This window comes from Sparus aurata, chromosome 22, assembly GCF_900880675.1.
Source record: "Sparus aurata chromosome 22, fSpaAur1.1, whole genome shotgun sequence".
Lineage (NCBI taxonomy): Eukaryota > Metazoa > Chordata > Actinopteri > Spariformes > Sparidae > Sparus > Sparus aurata.
In genome coordinates, this window is record NC_044208.1 from 6,722,015 (window position 1) to 6,738,189 (window position 16,175).

Here is a 16,175-nt window from a genome sequence, read left to right on the forward strand (position 1 = left end):
TTATGAAAATGCTGTAACGCAGTTTTGCTGTGAAGCTCCAGAAATGTTTTTTGGACTCCGAAACTCCGCCTGACTTTCCGTCAGCGTGAGGGGAGGAGATAATGAATGAATTTCCACGTTTGTGTGAACTGTTCCTTTAATTACTCTTTCTTTCATTACCAGCTTTGTGCGATTTCTGCATCTCAGTGTGCACATGTGTAACTATCTTTAGTTTTTTTTCTTATTTATACTGTTTCTGCTGCTTTTTAACTTATTTATTACTGTTGTTAATGGATGTTCTTTATTTCTGCCGTCCCCTTTTCTGCTGTAATAACACAAATTTCCCCGTTGTGGGACTAATAAAGGATTATCTTATCATACCTTCAACCATGATGGAATCGGTCATCTGAGAGCGTTAAACAGCTTCTCTCATTGCTGTGTGTTATGCTTCCATTTCAATCACAACGATGCCATTTATTAGAGTTTTTCATTTAATCTTCATTTTGGGTGAATTGTACCTTTAATACGTTTATCGTGTTGTGCTCTGCACCAAAACACCAAAACGAATTAGTTTGCTAGTGAAAAACGGTTTGGCAATAAACCAGACGGTGATTGTGAGTTCTGGTGCTTTTAACTGACTTTAATTGGCCTACCTGTAGGTGTGACGTCACCCTCTGTGTGTAGAGTGTTGAGACACCTGAGAAATTTTGTTAGAAATGACGATTCATGTATCGATTTATCAAAAGTTTCAACCCAGATTCAGCCTGGACGCGTTCAGCTTCACTGCAGCAGTCTGAAACCTGGTGCCTTATATAATGACTTTTTTTTGACCATCAGAAGTGGCCTCATTCCCATGCGCAAACACACAAGCACGCACACACACACGCACGCACACACGCTCCGTCTGAAGCAGACAGGCGGTGGTATTATCAGGAGAGAAGGTCCAGCTCTGCCGAGACTGCACAAATCTCCCATCCCGGAGTTGTGTTTGAGTGCACGTGGGCGGTTCCAATGTGTGTGTGTGTGTGTGTGTGTGTGTGTGTGTGTGTGTGTGTGTGTGTGTGTGCGTGTGTCTCAGGCTCCGTGGGAAAGCTCGAGCAGAGGAGGAGGAGCAGGAGGAGGAGGACACCACACCGGTCACCAGCCCAGTCTGCAGCCGACACAAGGGCCACCTGCCCCGGACTATTTACCGAACACGCACCGCTGGAAAATGAACTCCTGGGACTCTTTTCTTTACTTTTTCAAACTTTAAGCAGTTTGACTGGAAGATCTGCGACGTTTTCACCAGTTCCTGCAATTTTATTTTTTTTTCTGTCGGGAGGGATCATTTAATTTATAATTGCGCAGGGAGGAAATTAACCTGGAATAAACCAGCTTCATAAAAAAACTTTCTATATCTCCTTTAACAATCCTGTAAGAGCTCATCAGTGACTCCATGTCAGTTTAAAAGTTTTTGCTTTCACCTCAGGACGTCTGAAACATTCCTGTAGTTCACCTGTGTCCAGTAACACTCAGTGTTTCACTCCTGCAGGCATTTATCCGTTCATTTTCTCGATATAAGTATACAACAGGGATCTGGAAGTGTCGGGGCTTTATTTTGTTCAGAGGTGAAGAAACTTTGTTCAGGATTTTAACAATCCTCCACACCTCCACGTTTCCTCCAGGGGAGAGACGGACAGCTCTCCCCGCCGTCCACGCACCATGAAGCGGCCTTACGAGGACAGCAGCTCGGCAGAAAGTGACGTGGAGGAGCCGATCGATGTGGGCAGAGAGAGCGTCTATCCAGGGTGAGTCAGTCAGGAGCGTTACACTGCGTTACACTGCTACTCACCATGATCCAGTGTTTCCAGGAGAACTTACATACAAGGCTAGAAAGTAACTGAGTACTCCAGTACTGCACTTGAGGACAATTCCACTATATTTCAGAGGCAAATGTCTTTTTCACTCCCACTACATTTATTTCAGAGCCTTAATCACTAGTTACTTTACAGATTCATTAAACGTGATGACCACATTAATGCATCAACAATGACATGTAATCCATTACTATATATTATGAAGCGATAAATTAATTTTGATACTGTAATTACATTTTGATGCTAATTAAAGTTTTTAAAAAAATCAATGCAAGACTTATAATGTAGTATTTCTTCACTGTGACACTGACGGAATGTAACTAAGTACATTTACTCAGGTACTGTACTTCAGTACATTTTTTGAGGTACCTTCCATTTCCTGCTGCTTCATACTTCCACTCCACTACATTTTGGAGGCACGCATTGTACATTTTGCTCTGTTACATTTTTACTTTAGTGTCTAGTGACTTTGTAGACATCAGTGGCAAAGTAGTGTATTTGCTAATTAAACAGTAATTAACAGATTAAGATAATCAAAACAAGGCTGTGATTTCAGTGATCAGAAAAGTGCTGAATATCGGATCGGGCTCACAGTTTACATAAATGTGTGTAAATAACCTACTTTTACTAGTACTTTTGATATTTAACAACATTTATTGCCAGAAAATGACTCTTTATACTTAAGTACATTTAATGACAGGTACTTTAAGACTTTAACTCAACTTCTTTTTAACGTCGTACTTTTCCTTTTTCTCAAGTAGGACTTTCGGACACTGCTCAACAACATTTATTTCAACGCTGTAGTTACTAGTTACTTTGCAGATTCAGATACAAAGTCTAATTAAAAATAATAAATGTACAGTATTATTTAAGATTAAACCATGTAAACAATTTAAAATGAGCTCCTGTTTGATCAGCTGCAACATTAAAGTGATGAACACATTAATGAATACATCTGCTAATTACATTTCACTCAATATTAGAAAGTGGTTAATTACATTACTTGTATTTTCACTTAATTAGTGATCACTTGTAGTATTTCTACACTCCAATAATGGTACTTTTACTTGAGTCAAACAATCTTAGTCCTTCTTCCACCATTGCCTATATATAACATCAAAAGTACTGATTACATTTTTTTCTTCAAAAGTGTATGAAATCTGTTGTGGTTTCACTTCATAAGGTTCACGTTCTAATTCATGTCTGCAGCCTTTTTATTAAAATGAAGCTGTCAAGATGATTAAATTGAGTCATTCCAGAATTTAAAGTTAACGACCGGCCTTTGAAAGTACCATTTTGTTTCAGCGATCGAACCCCGAATAACGTCTCCCTGCTTCATCAAAAAAATATTCAACAGCAAACAGAAAATAGAAGGACAGATCAGCATGGGTACATAATATGATGCTGTATCTGTAGAATATGCAGGAGAGACTATACACACATGTTGTCAACTTGTTCCCCAACATAGACAAAAATACTTTTTTGATAATGTTCGATTTCCTCAATCTTGAGCTTTTTGTGAAGAAGTTTTTTTAATTTCTCAAATTTTTCTTATTATTCCTTCTCTACATGTCCTACGTTTCCCACAATCCCTTTGAAACCATCTTTAAAAATGGGCATTTTCAGCTGATGCATGTGGGAAGCAGCGGTGGGAGAAGCATTCACATATTTGTCTTCAATCAGAGACAAACACCAGAGTGTGTTAATTCCTCATTACAGGTTAAAGTCCTGCACTGAAGATTATACACGCAGTGTGGTCAGCAAAATATACTCAAACTACCAACAATGCAGAGAAATGGCTGCATGTTATGATCAATATTACAAAGATTATTAATATGAGTGATGACTGAATATATCAGCAGCATTTTCCTGCTGCAGCTGGTCGGGGTGGAGCTCATTTTATTAACGATGTCTTTTAAATACTGTTGGTAAAGTTTGAAATATAACAAAGTGGTCTGTTTTATACATTAGTTATCGGATTTCTTTATCAAATTAAAAGGCAATAATCATTTTTGTTCTGTACCAGCAGCTGTTAAAACACTACAAAGTAAGAGGTACAATATTTGCCTCTTAGTTGGAGTAGAATTAAGAGAAATACTCGATTAAAGTACCTCAAATGTATACTTAATTACAGCACTTGGGTAAATGTAGCTCCTGCTGCAGTGAAACTCCACTACAGCTGCAGGAAACATCTGGATGTGATGTCTGAATAACAAAAAACACATCAAAAAGAGACAAAGACATTATCTTGAATTTCATTTTCACTTTCTGTTCCTGGGGGACTTTTGTCCCTAAAACACCAACAACAAGAACTCACACCCACTCATGTTCTGATGCTAACCGCTAAATACCGTCTGCGTCTCTTTGTTCCAGTAACTGCAGGTTTTAAGTTAACTCCACATTTCTTCTGGATTAATCGTCGGTTATTTAACGTATTTATTTGATTCTCATTTTGTCTTCAGGCACATGAAGACGTCCTATATAAATTGCGGATCACCGACCACAACCACTCAAGTGATGGCTAGGAAGAAACGCAGGGGGGTAAGTTACTGTCTGTGCTGATAAAGGAGTATTTACACTGGTTTTACAGTTCGGAGACATTTTGAAGTTTTTGTTAACTTTCTTTTATTTGTCAGATTATCGAGAAGAGACGCAGAGACCGGATCAACAACAGTCTGTCGGAGTTACGGAGGCTCGTCCCCACAGCGTTCGAGAAGCAGGTGAGAATCTGATTCTGAAGGTTCATGACGAGAGCCGATAAATAGACTCCTCACTGCTCACTACTCAGTTTCTGTTAAGATCTTCTTGGTTGAAGATTCAGTCAGACCTGAAAGTAGCAGATCGGGTGAAGGCAATCCTTGCCAGCTGTCAGGGAGCTCACAAACTCACTTGTACAGTTGCTAACGGGACAAAGATGACATCTATAAACCATTCCTCCAACCCAGTGCACCCAATGAGCTACAACAGAGTCTGCATTTTGGGTTGTTTGTCCCTCAAAGGACAGCAAGGTTGCTCAACAGCACAAATCCACATGTCAAAGTTCATCACAGTTCAGGTTCATACAGTTCATAAAAAAGTGGGAGGAATCCATTCATCATCAACTTGATTATTAGTCTTCAGTCAATGCCACCAAATTAAAGGAGCACTCTGTAGTTTTGGTGAAGAAATGTTAATGAGAAGAGACAGATATTCATTGGTTGATTTTTTTTCTGCTTAAACAGACTAAATACACAAACTCTTTTGTTTTCACAACTGAATAAGTTGAATAAAAGAGAGCTTAAAGGACAGCGCCATTTATACTGTTTTACTTTGTTTATATGTGGCAGACCCTGCCACCTTTCTAGCTTCAAACAGTGTTCTGGGACCTTATTTTCCTCTGAGAACAGCTTGTTTATTCACTTTTGGAAAAAAAGTTATATTATGACTTCATTGATATTGTAAATATTACAATTTTGAGTTTTAATTTCTTCTCCAAAAACTTCCTACCACCATGTTTCAGCAGTGACAACTCATGTAACATATATTTTCTGTCCATGAAGATGTTGTTTGGTCACCACATGAGACCTCGAATGTGGTCTCTGCAACTTGAATCCATCTATAACTGTTGGTTTGCTCCATCAGGGCTCAGCTAAGCTGGAGAAAGCAGAGATCCTGCAGATGACTGTGGACCACCTGAAGGTGCTGCAGGCCACAGGGGGGAAAGGTAACCTGAACATGTCTGCTGCCTGGAAATGAAATGTTGAGCCGTCTTTTTATTGTCGTCTGGAGTGAAGGATAATAAAGTTGCTAGAAGAAAAGAGAGATTTAAAAAAGTTGGAACTCTTTTAACCACAGCAGAGCAACAACGGAACACATATAAAAGCTTTATCAAAAGATTTGAAAGTTCCCAGTGTCCATTCAGTTTTCCTACAGTTCTACACCATCTCATTCACACAAGTCTAACCATCAGCTCTACCTGCTGAGCCAGAGCTGCCTGAAACATACTTCAGTACAGTGTGTCACAGACCAGTGGGCCACTGGGACGACACAAAGACTTCTCTGTGATGATCTTTGCAGGACAAATTCAAAATACAGGTTATTATCCAGTCGTCCACTGTGTTTACGATGCGTTCAAGTGCGACTTTTGACGGATGACGTGAGGCGACTTGTCAGTCACTCGTTTATTGATGTCTGTTTGGTTCATCAGCATGTCAGTGTGTGTGTGTGTGTGTGTGTGTGTGTGTGTGTGTGTCTGGGAGACAGAGGGAGGTGGTGAGTCCATGGGAAAACGCTGCAGGGATAAAAGCACCACTTGACCCTGAGCAGCGCTGTTTGCTTTCATAAAGCCAGCGGGGTGGGGGGGTGATGTGTTAGGGAGGGGGAGAGAGGGAGAGAGAGAGAGAGGGAGAGGGTCAGTGTGGGCTGCATTCACAGCAGTTGCTGTCTCTCTGCAGCATTTTTGTTTGGATTTTCCAGAACCAGCAGCAGCAGCAGCAGCAGCAGTTTGTCTTTAATTAATGAATATAATCAAACATCTATCTCTCTCTCTCCCTCTTTCTCTCTCTCTCTCTCTCTGTAGGTTACTTGGACGCCCACGCTCTGGCCCTGGACTTCCTGTCTCTGGGTTTCAGGGAGTGTGTGACGGAGGTTTCCCGCTACCTGAGCGCCGTGGAGGGCCTGGACTCCGGTGACCCCCTGCGCTCCCGCCTCCTCTCCCACCTCACCTCCTGCGTCTCCCAACGCGAAGCCGCCGCCCTCACCATGACCTCCCATCTGCCCCATCACCACCACCAGCAGCCTCACCCTTTACCTCACCCATTCCACCCGCATCACTGGGCCGCGGCAGCCGCCGCTGTCGCCACCGCGGCCGCGTTTCGCCCTATGCCGGCCGCGTCGTACGGACTGAGCGCGCTCCCTGTTTCTCCTGACGCCGGAGGGGGTGGAGCCCCCCAGAGGTTGGTGGAGTTATCACAGCGTAGCATAGCCGCCTCTTTTTCCTCCTACGCTGACTCCACCACCTCCTCCTCCCCTTCCTCCTCCACCTCTTCTTCCTCGTCTCTCGTGCTCCCCTGCGCCCCCGCTCCTCTCTCCGCCTCCCTCCTCTCCCTCTCAGCGTCGTTTCCCATCAGCCTCCACGGAGGTTTCCCCATCGTCCCTCCTTCCTCTTTCCCCTCCACCACTGCCACCAGCAGTCCTCCCATCTCCTCCTCCTCCTCCTCTTCCTCCTCCTCCTCCCAGACTCCCCACAGCAGCAGCAGCAGCAGTAAACCCTACAGGCCGTGGGGAACCGAGGTCGGAGCTTTCTGACGGTTTGACCGACTGACCTCCCTGCAGACTAACTCCTGACCAACTGACAGTTTTAACAGCCTGGAAACACGTTAACAACCTGTGAACAAACTACCTGTTACTACTGTTTCACTGACCCACACGACTGGTGTATTAAGTCGTTAACCTTTGGGGTGCTGCTTGACCGTTATCCACCTGATTCCACAAAGTCACAAGAACTTCTGAAGCTTCTGCCCAAAGAACAGACACCGACTGAGCTGTTTTAACACGTTTCACTGGGTTCAGCTGATGTTTTAATATGTAAAACCTTAACAAACTATGTTGATAAAACCTATAAACCCAGCAGACTTGACCTCCAAGAATCTCCCAAAGAGACCAGCCGTGACCTGTTTCTCCACATTTACTGTTCCCTAACCGTGTGACGTTCTTTGTTTTATCTCATCATCAACGAAACCAATGAAAAGAATGCAATGCAATTCATATCGCACCCACGCTCAGTGGGTCGGCGACGAGGCCGACTAGAGCCAATCGAGTGGCAAACGTAGGGTAAAAAAACGTTCACGTAGCGACCGTCGGCCTGATGTGTCGGGGCCTTAACATGCCGTCAGTTTGGATTCTTTTCATGGATATCGTGACAAATAACAAAAAAGTAGAATTAGACCAGACGTATCCAACTTAAACGCTACGTGACTATGTGAACCAAAGTTTGCCTCTGAGAGAATCCACTCACCGATGTTTAACCCAGCTAACAAGAACGGACAGCTCCGACCCGCTACACCAGCTGAAACCAGCATATTCCCAGACAGCTGTATGTTCAGACCGCTGCAGACTTCTGGGGGATGAAAGATTAACACCGTAACACTGAGGATGAAACACTCGAAAACTTTTTTCCACTTCTTATCTGTGTTTACATGTAAACCGTCACTGAAATCTGACTGCTGTGTGCCTTTTTACAAATAAAGATGAAGTAACAATAGTGCTGCTGTCACGAAACATGCAGCCGCTACGCTTTCTTTCTTCCATGCCTGCGGGGTGTATGCGACATCATCAGTTTTGCTTTCAAGTTTCAATGTGGAGGACAGTTCCTTATCTTAAAGCAGCAATGTGAAACTGGTCGTTAATTCATGTCAGCGGACTTTCAGCAGCGTGTTTATAAGGCTCAGCTGCTTAAAGGAATAGTTCAGCACTTCAGAAAATACACTTATCAGTAACAATCTACGGTCTGTGCGCCAAGTGTGGCGTTAGAGGAGGTGTTAGCTTAGCATAAAAAAAACGTGAAACGGGGTCAAACAGCTCGCCTTATAGTAGAAAATAATGCATCATAATAATAATGATAATAATACAAGTGTAAATTTGTGGAGTAATATTTTTTACTGACGCAGGGCAACCCCCACGATTGACAGAAAAATCGAGAAAAACTTGTCCTTTCCTTTAAAGCTTTTTGCGAGTTTCACAAAAGAAACATCGCCGCCATTTTGCTCTCTCAAAGTAACTCCTGAAGACTTCTCTCCATTTCTGGGTCCTGGCTTGTTTACCTCTGGCCTCTGTTTGCCTCCACATCTACGTGTGACGTAGCCTGCCCCGCAACAATTTGCTTAAAATTCGCTTGACATTTTATGGAAACGCGCGATGCTAGTGAGGACGACGAGGAGCCACTGAGCAGCAGACTACACATTGTACAGAGCCAGAAACAGGAGATCACTGAAAGGGGAAAAAGCTTGAAAACTGGGAGATATACTGGAGAACCGTGACCCATAGGTCTCTCGGGAAAACATGATCGAAAGCTCCAAAACTGATTAATGGACCCGTTGGTGAGGCTGTAGTCTGCATAAGTCAATTCATCTGCAAAAAGAAACGTTTTTCACCTCAAGTTCTTTAACTTCAGGCGGCTGCGAGTAACCGCACTGCTGCCCCAACACACACACGTACACACACACACACACACACACATACACTAATCCACTCCTTCTTTGCCTTCATCTTGCAGTTGATTTACACACTGAAATCACGGCTGCAGCCGTTAAATCCTCCCAGAGAAGAAAACGGCGTCACTTCCAGCTGAATGGAGGATTAAAGGCTGACAGGCCTGGGAACAGCTCCGCGGGCCGTAAATCCGCCCCGGTCAGCCGACACGGTTCTCACGCCGGGACGCCGCTTTGAAGTGACCGGCGGTAAATTTAGTGACATGAGCCGGTCAGCACTTTACATACAGACACACAGAGAGAGGCAGACAAAACAGACGGAAAGCGTATGAAGAGGCTTTCACTGGCTGCTCAGTGCCAGGAGAGGTTAACGCTTGGTTTCTTCAGGAGTTTGTCTTTTCGTGATTTACAGTTACACTCGGGTTATGTTATTTCTCTCAGTTTTAAAGGATACTATAACTTTACGGCACTGTTATTGTGACGTTTCCACCATTTCGAACTGCACCTCACATCAGCCATGTTTCCATAAAATGTCAGGGGAAATTTTAGCGAACTTTTGAAAGTTCGCAAAAAAAATATACACAAAATTAAAACCAGAACCCTGGCGCATTTACATAAACTGTTTGCAGCCAATGACCTAGGCCATGTAAAGCATAAATTGAGCTCTAAAATCCTCGTTCATCGTCTTCCGTCAGAAGATGATGCGTTGTGAGCTACGTGGCTACGTCACGCGTGGATGTGGAAGTGAACAGACAAACAGGAGACAAAATGGAGATCAGCAAATGTTGGTTGCCAAGATGGTGACGATGGTAAACGATCCACCTGATGAGCAGCATGAGCAATATCACTGTGATGATGTTGACAAGAAGGATGATGTCAAACTCATGTCGGCGCAGGGTCTGTGATATTTAAACATTTCAACTTTGAATAAAACCGTCCAGCTTTCCAACAGGATCTCAATGAAAGAAACACTGAACACTTCCTGTTTTCAGTTTGTGTTGTTTTTTTTTTAGTTTTCTCTCTTTTTTCTTTTTGGAAAAGGTTACAAAAAAGCAGAGCAGAATAACAGAAAACAAAAATTAACAATGTCAGCACTCTCATCCAACCATGACGCCCCGAACACTCCCCCGAGTGTCGCCGCTTTAAGGAGCCATTAAGGAGACCATGTTGTTGGGACTTAAGATCTCGATCCAGTAGCCGTCGGGATCCTGAATGAAGGCCAGATCCTTCATTTTACCTGCGAGGAGGGGAACATGCTGCAGGTTAATGTGATGGTGAGCGCGCGCATGAACAGGTTTCATGTCTGAGAGCAGGGTTCGTACGGGTGCTTGAAATCCTTCAAAGTGCTTGAATTTCAATGTTGTGTTTTCAAGGTCTGAAAAGTGCTTGGATTTTAGTTTAAGTGCTTGAAAGTGCTTGACATTATAATTTGTGTCTTTCACAAAATTGGGATCAGACTGGATAATTAATTTCTGAAGTTTTTGCTATTATGAAACTTAATTTTAGATGTTTACAGCATAATACAATGTACATAATTGTGATAAAAAGTGAAGAAAAAAATCATGAGTATATATATATTCCTGTAGATACGTATTTTACCCCAGCAATAAGGTGCTGGAAAATCTTGAAAATAACCCTTAAAAGTGCTTGAAAAGTGCTTGAATTTGACCTTGAAAAATGTGTACGAACCCTGTGAGAGGTGAGTCTCATCATGTGACCGCAGTGTGAACACATTCAATGTCACAACAACAAAATTAAGTGAACAAAGTCAACCATCAATTCTAACTCATACCAACCAACAACATCTGGATGATGTAGAGACATGTTAAAATATCATTCGATTTAGGGTTTTTACTGTGGTACAAATTCAACTACTCAACAAGCACAGCTGAAACAATTAGCTGATTAACAGAAAATGTATTTTTCATAAATAAAGTTTGAAGATTTGCTGCTATTCAGAAGATTTACAAACCAAACAATCAATTAATTGATTGTTTAATGGAGAAAACAACACAGTCTCACGTCAAAATGTGGAAAAAGCTCCATCGGTCAGCAGCACAAAAAATATTAGTTTCACGAGAATGTATCTAAAATTGAAGTTTTCCAAACTTTGAAGCTAATTTGAGCTCTGAAATCCTTTAATGGAAGAACATCATCAAGCAGGTGCACAACGGCTCAGATAACTACACAACGCCAAGGCAAGGGTTCAAACGGGCATGCCACATGTTTTCTGCGATGGCGGAGTCCATAGCAACCACCATAACAACTACAGAACGTTTTTAATTTTATCTGTAAAATCTTAGCAATGACACCGAAATGAAAAGTCATAAACATTCGCAGAGCAAAAATGAATGTAGCGTGATGAAAATTAAACATGTCACGCTAGAAATGCTGCAGAAAAGAAAAAGGAAGGAAGTGTAAATCTCACTATCTCTCAACTTAACACTGGTCCAACAATCAGTCAAAGTGAGCTCCGCACCAACCGACTACAACGGTAAAATCCTGCTTTTACATTAAAGCAACATTATGTACAGATTTGCATTTTGTGTGATTTGGCGCCCTCCACAGTCTCTGAGTGCAACGCCACTGTGGTAAATACAAATCCCAGGTGTGGAACAGTTGGTGCTAACTACAAACAAATGTCATTACTTCTTAACAATGATGTGTGTTGAAGACTTGACATAGAGCAGAAACCAATGACACCATTCACCCTGTTACAAGACACTTTACCATCAACATCATTCTGAAGCTGTTAGTTAAAGGGGGGAATAAATACATAACGTTGCTTTGATGCATGAGTCAGAATCATCTGATGGTGTGATATTTAAGAGATTGAGAAAAACATTTTGAAGACTAGAGTATAAATCCGTACATTTATCTGCATTCTGACAGGACTGATAATCACTGTGGAAATAATATCAAATTGGACTGAAATTCTGACAGTACAATACACTTACATTAACTTGTTTCTTTGCTAAAAGCACTTGAAAATGTTATATTAACCACCATTAATAAAGAGAACATGTATATGGTTTATTAGATTTAATTCAGTAAAAACTGTTGACAGTGAAATGGCTCATAAATCAGTCATAAAGGTTAAAAACATCAGTTGCAGCTCACTAATGGATATCCCCAAGAATGTCATAATTGAACTACAAAGTATTTATCAACCATTTACAAAGTATTATGAACATCAATTGCAGCTTTCCAGTAAACAACTGGTCATAAAGTTTATAAAACATTTCATTGCTTGTTAACAGTGAAATATTTACAATATCTATATTGCTGATTTATGAACTATAAATCAGCAATATCATCAAAAATAATTCTAATAATTTAAATGACGTTGTTCTGTATTTAGTCGTACAAGTTGTTAATAAGCATAGCTGTACATGAAACATGGAGCTATAGTTATGAGCTTAAACAGATTTTTTGTCAGTAAGAGAACTGACTTCTGACTCTTCCAACAATCATTAAGTACTGACCTGAGTTCGGCTCCTTGATAAACGTCACTCCTTGCTTCTTAAACGTGTCGCAGGCTGCGTAAACATCAGGAACAGCGATACCAATATGACCTGCAGGAGGACGGCAGGTTACAAATGAGTGTGCAGATAGTGACAGTGGAACTTTAAACAGTAATTCCAGATGTCGAAACAATACAAGAATCACTTACTTAAGAAATATAATTACGATGAGGTTACTACAAGCAAAAACTATATGAACTTGAACTTCTCACCGAATCCTCGTGGTTCACTGTTCCCACTGTGGTACGACAGACATTCATCCAACTCCGAACCCCAGTTACTGACAGACAGAGGAACAAAACCCATTACAACACTCATTCATCGTCATAAAGTGGATGAAATGTGCTCGTCGGGTGTTTCAGGGTCTCATCGCTCGTACTGGGTGAGCTCTATGGTGGCTCGACGGGAGAAGGTCCACGCCGTCCTGTCTTTGATGTCGGCCGGGATGTCTGACTTTTCCTCGTAGCCCAGGAAGTAGAGGGTGAAACGCATAGAGGGGAAGTCGATTTTCTGGAGCAAGCTGGAAACCACAGAGGAGCCCAGTAGTTAATGGCGGTCAAGTTCTTATGTGGATGTTCTGATTCACATGTGAAAAAAAAAGCCAATTGCTAATTTCATACGATCTCAGGTGCCATGTTTTACTTTGAAAAGGCAATCACTTTGAGAAAATGCCCAGTTCACACATGAGAAGATCCCATGTGAAAGTCTGGAGTTCACGCGTGACAAAATTTCTTTCATCCCATGAGTCAAATTTCATTTCACGTGAGAATAGTCAATCTGTTCCATGTGACATTATTTTATTTGCATGTTCAAATATTAGTTTGCGTGTGAAAATAGCCAATCGCCTTTCAAAATGTGTTAAATATGTGGAATTTTCAATGTAGATAAACTGATTTTTGTGACCTCATATGCCATAATTTGCTTCCACATGTCCACAAATGTCCTCCTAACACAATTAGCAGTTTGACATCACATTTGCTTGCAGAGGTTCAGGACTCACGTCATGCCCAGGATTCCAGTGTAGAATTTTAGAGATCTTTCTGGATCTTTGACCCTCAGCATAGTCTGCTGCATCATGTAGTCCTGCAGAGACCAAGAGAAGTGAATGTACACCAAATAAATCCTCAAATATTTTCATATCAGCAGTGGCTGCTTGTAATGTTTAATACAGTGTATTGTTAAAATATACGCTTGCATGATATGCAAAAAGTATATCATAAGTAATATAATTAAGTAATATATTTCTAAACACATATCAATACATATTACCAATGTTTTATCAAGATATATATTAATCATATATTTTATAATGTAATCTTGACAATGCATGGGAAAGTATCCTTCCATATATTGAAAAATATATTTGACATATTAAAATATATGTCGACACATTTTTGTTTAGTAAGGGATTCTACACTGTTGTAATTTACTTTTACTTAAATAAGGTCTGAGTACTTGTTCACCCGTGGTTAGAGATGTAAGTCTCTGAACGTTTTCTGACACATTATAACTGAGGTGAATGGAATTCAATGTGTGTTCCTTCGAAAATAACAATAGATATAATTCAAACTTTCAACACCAGCGACTTTTAACAGAAGCTGTGTTTCTCTGGATCATCTCCAAGCCTCCCTGTGAAGGGTTGGTCTTCAGCTTTCACATGTAAATGTCAGGCTGTGTCTAGAGGATTATCCAGTAATAAGAACTCTGATCTGGTAAGACAACTTGTTGTTTAGTTTTGTAAATGTCACCTGAGCCTTCAGCCCCATGAATTAAACTGCATTCACTGCCTTCCCACTGACGTGGAAGCAGTAATCTCTACAAAACAAAACTATCTGCATGAGAACACTGGAGTTATCACATGTTTAATGGTATCTGGGTGATTACAATGACAATTCACTGACTCTGGTTCTGCTCTGTCTATAGCCTGTGTACAACTTTCAATCCTGTTCTGTATTTAATGATTTAACGTAAGTGCTCCTGAGAGTGGAGGCTTCTGCAGCTCAAACAGACATCTTGTACAAACTGTCACCCTGCCTGCAGGCATCTGCAGCTCTGAAGTCACAGAAGAATTACTGCCAACAGGTTGGACTGCATTACAGCCTGGATCCCCTGACACAGCAGAGAAACAAGTCAAACTTAATCCATTTAAAATAAAATAGATGATATAAAGCAAACGGTTACCTTTGTGATGGGATCTCCTTCTTTACAGGCAGCACTCACAGCCTCGTCCGACAGTCCTCTGCACGCCATGGCTCTCAGATCAGACTGCATGAATGTTCAGGTTCCTTAAAACACCTCTGTGCTGCCTTCAGGTGCTCCTTGTAAATCTCAAATGAACGCTGAAGCTTTGAGAGTAACACACAGTTAATCAAATCATCCACGCCTTCATCTTATTTGGCCAATTGTGCAACTTACACAATCTCCTGAACAACATTTAGAGAATTAGAGTCGGATATTGGTATTAAATATGTACGATTTCTCCAAGAAAACCTCCAAATAAGATTAGACCTTTATTGGTGACAGGGTGTTTCATTTGGTGGCCTGTCTCTGTGACTTTCAGGAGAGAGTGAGAGAGTGGGTCTAAACATAACGTGAAGAAAACTTTAAAAGGTGACCTTGTCTGAGTCACATCAGAGTGGTACAGTGGTGGTTGTTCGGTGGTGTGTCCTTGTGTTACTCGTATGAGTGTGATTGGCAGGATCATTTGTGTTTGTGCACCCCAAACAGCAAGTTTACCTTTCTGTAAATAAGCATTAAGATACAGAGCAACAACACACACCAGGTGAAGTCAGAGGATCACCTGGATCGAATCCAAAAAAGTTAAAGAGTGATATCTGAGCTCTCCTCCCATCTGTAAACAGCTCCGGATCAGAGCAGAATCTGATGTGTCTCCGAATGTTTATTCCTCCAGAAGGTCAGGATCTGCCAGCTGCGGCCAACATAAAAATAAAAGTGCTCAGTTTCTTGTTTTGATGGTTTTCATGTCAAACAAAGAGATTTGTATAATCATTTATGACAAGTTACTGTATGTTGTCATGAGAAGTTTAAAGTTTCATTTTTTATTAGTTAAGTTGGAATGTTGCAATTACAGGAAATGTGTCCTTAATAAGGTAACATAACATAAAGGATAACAGTAATTAGCATTTGTAATGATGTTATTAATAAGACTGGTCTCCAGTTAGGTGGAAAAAAAATCTTATGCAAAAAAAAAAAATATCTTCGTCATGATAAATAAATTGCTGTAATATTTTCTTGCTTTAAATAAGATTGTCCTTTTCTGAAGGGAAGGTAGGCATAATTTTTTTGATCAACTGTGGGCTGAGACCAAATGTCTTTAAATCTTGAGTCAGTGTTAAATTCACTTTTTAACACTTTCATTCATCTGCACTTCTTACTGTTATGATGTGTTTTTATTTCATTGGTGTTGGAGACATCGTAGCGAAGTCAGATATTCCTGGTGTAGACATCTCCGACAGCACCTGAAGGCAGCAGGGTTTTTCTTGCCCAGGTGTTTCCGTTGAGGGGAGTGGTAAGTCCTGACTGAACTGCTGTGAAGGCAACACCCACAGGATTCACGAGAAGAGAATCAGGACTCCAAATCCGATTCCGGTTAACAGTTGAATCTGATC

General features: G+C 41.2%; 2 protein-coding genes across 3 annotated transcripts; one reads left to right on the forward strand and one right to left on the reverse strand.

Annotated features, from left to right (window-relative positions):
* Positions 1-962: 962 nt before the first annotated feature.
* Positions 963-9,998, forward strand: hey2 (hes-related family bHLH transcription factor with YRPW motif 2). Its single transcript, XM_030404260.1, has 5 exons — positions 963-1,766; positions 4,298-4,376; positions 4,472-4,555; positions 5,457-5,538; positions 6,394-9,998. The coding sequence occupies exons 1-5, from the start codon at positions 1,681-1,683 to the stop codon at positions 7,119-7,121; spliced, it is 1,059 nt and encodes a 352-aa protein (XP_030260120.1). The 5' UTR covers positions 963-1,680; the 3' UTR covers positions 7,122-9,998.
* Positions 9,999-10,006: 8 nt separating this feature from the next.
* Positions 10,007-14,864, reverse strand: LOC115573500 (lactoylglutathione lyase-like). 2 transcript variants are annotated; one of them, XM_030404264.1, is made up of 7 exons: positions 14,728-14,812; positions 14,581-14,655; positions 13,547-13,629; positions 12,926-13,066; positions 12,759-12,826; positions 12,508-12,597; positions 10,007-10,259 (listed from the first exon to the last, which is right to left on the reverse strand). In XM_030404264.1, the coding sequence occupies exons 3-7, from the start codon at positions 13,621-13,623 to the stop codon at positions 10,165-10,167; spliced, it is 471 nt and encodes a 156-aa protein (XP_030260124.1). In that variant the 5' UTR covers positions 13,624-13,629; positions 14,581-14,655; positions 14,728-14,812; the 3' UTR covers positions 10,007-10,164. The 2 variants fall into 2 exon arrangements, with proteins under 2 accessions (XP_030260124.1, XP_030260123.1); XM_030404263.1 differs by lacking the exon at positions 14,581-14,655 and having other exon boundaries at positions 14,728-14,864.
* Between the last annotated feature and the right edge of the window lie 1,311 nt (positions 14,865-16,175).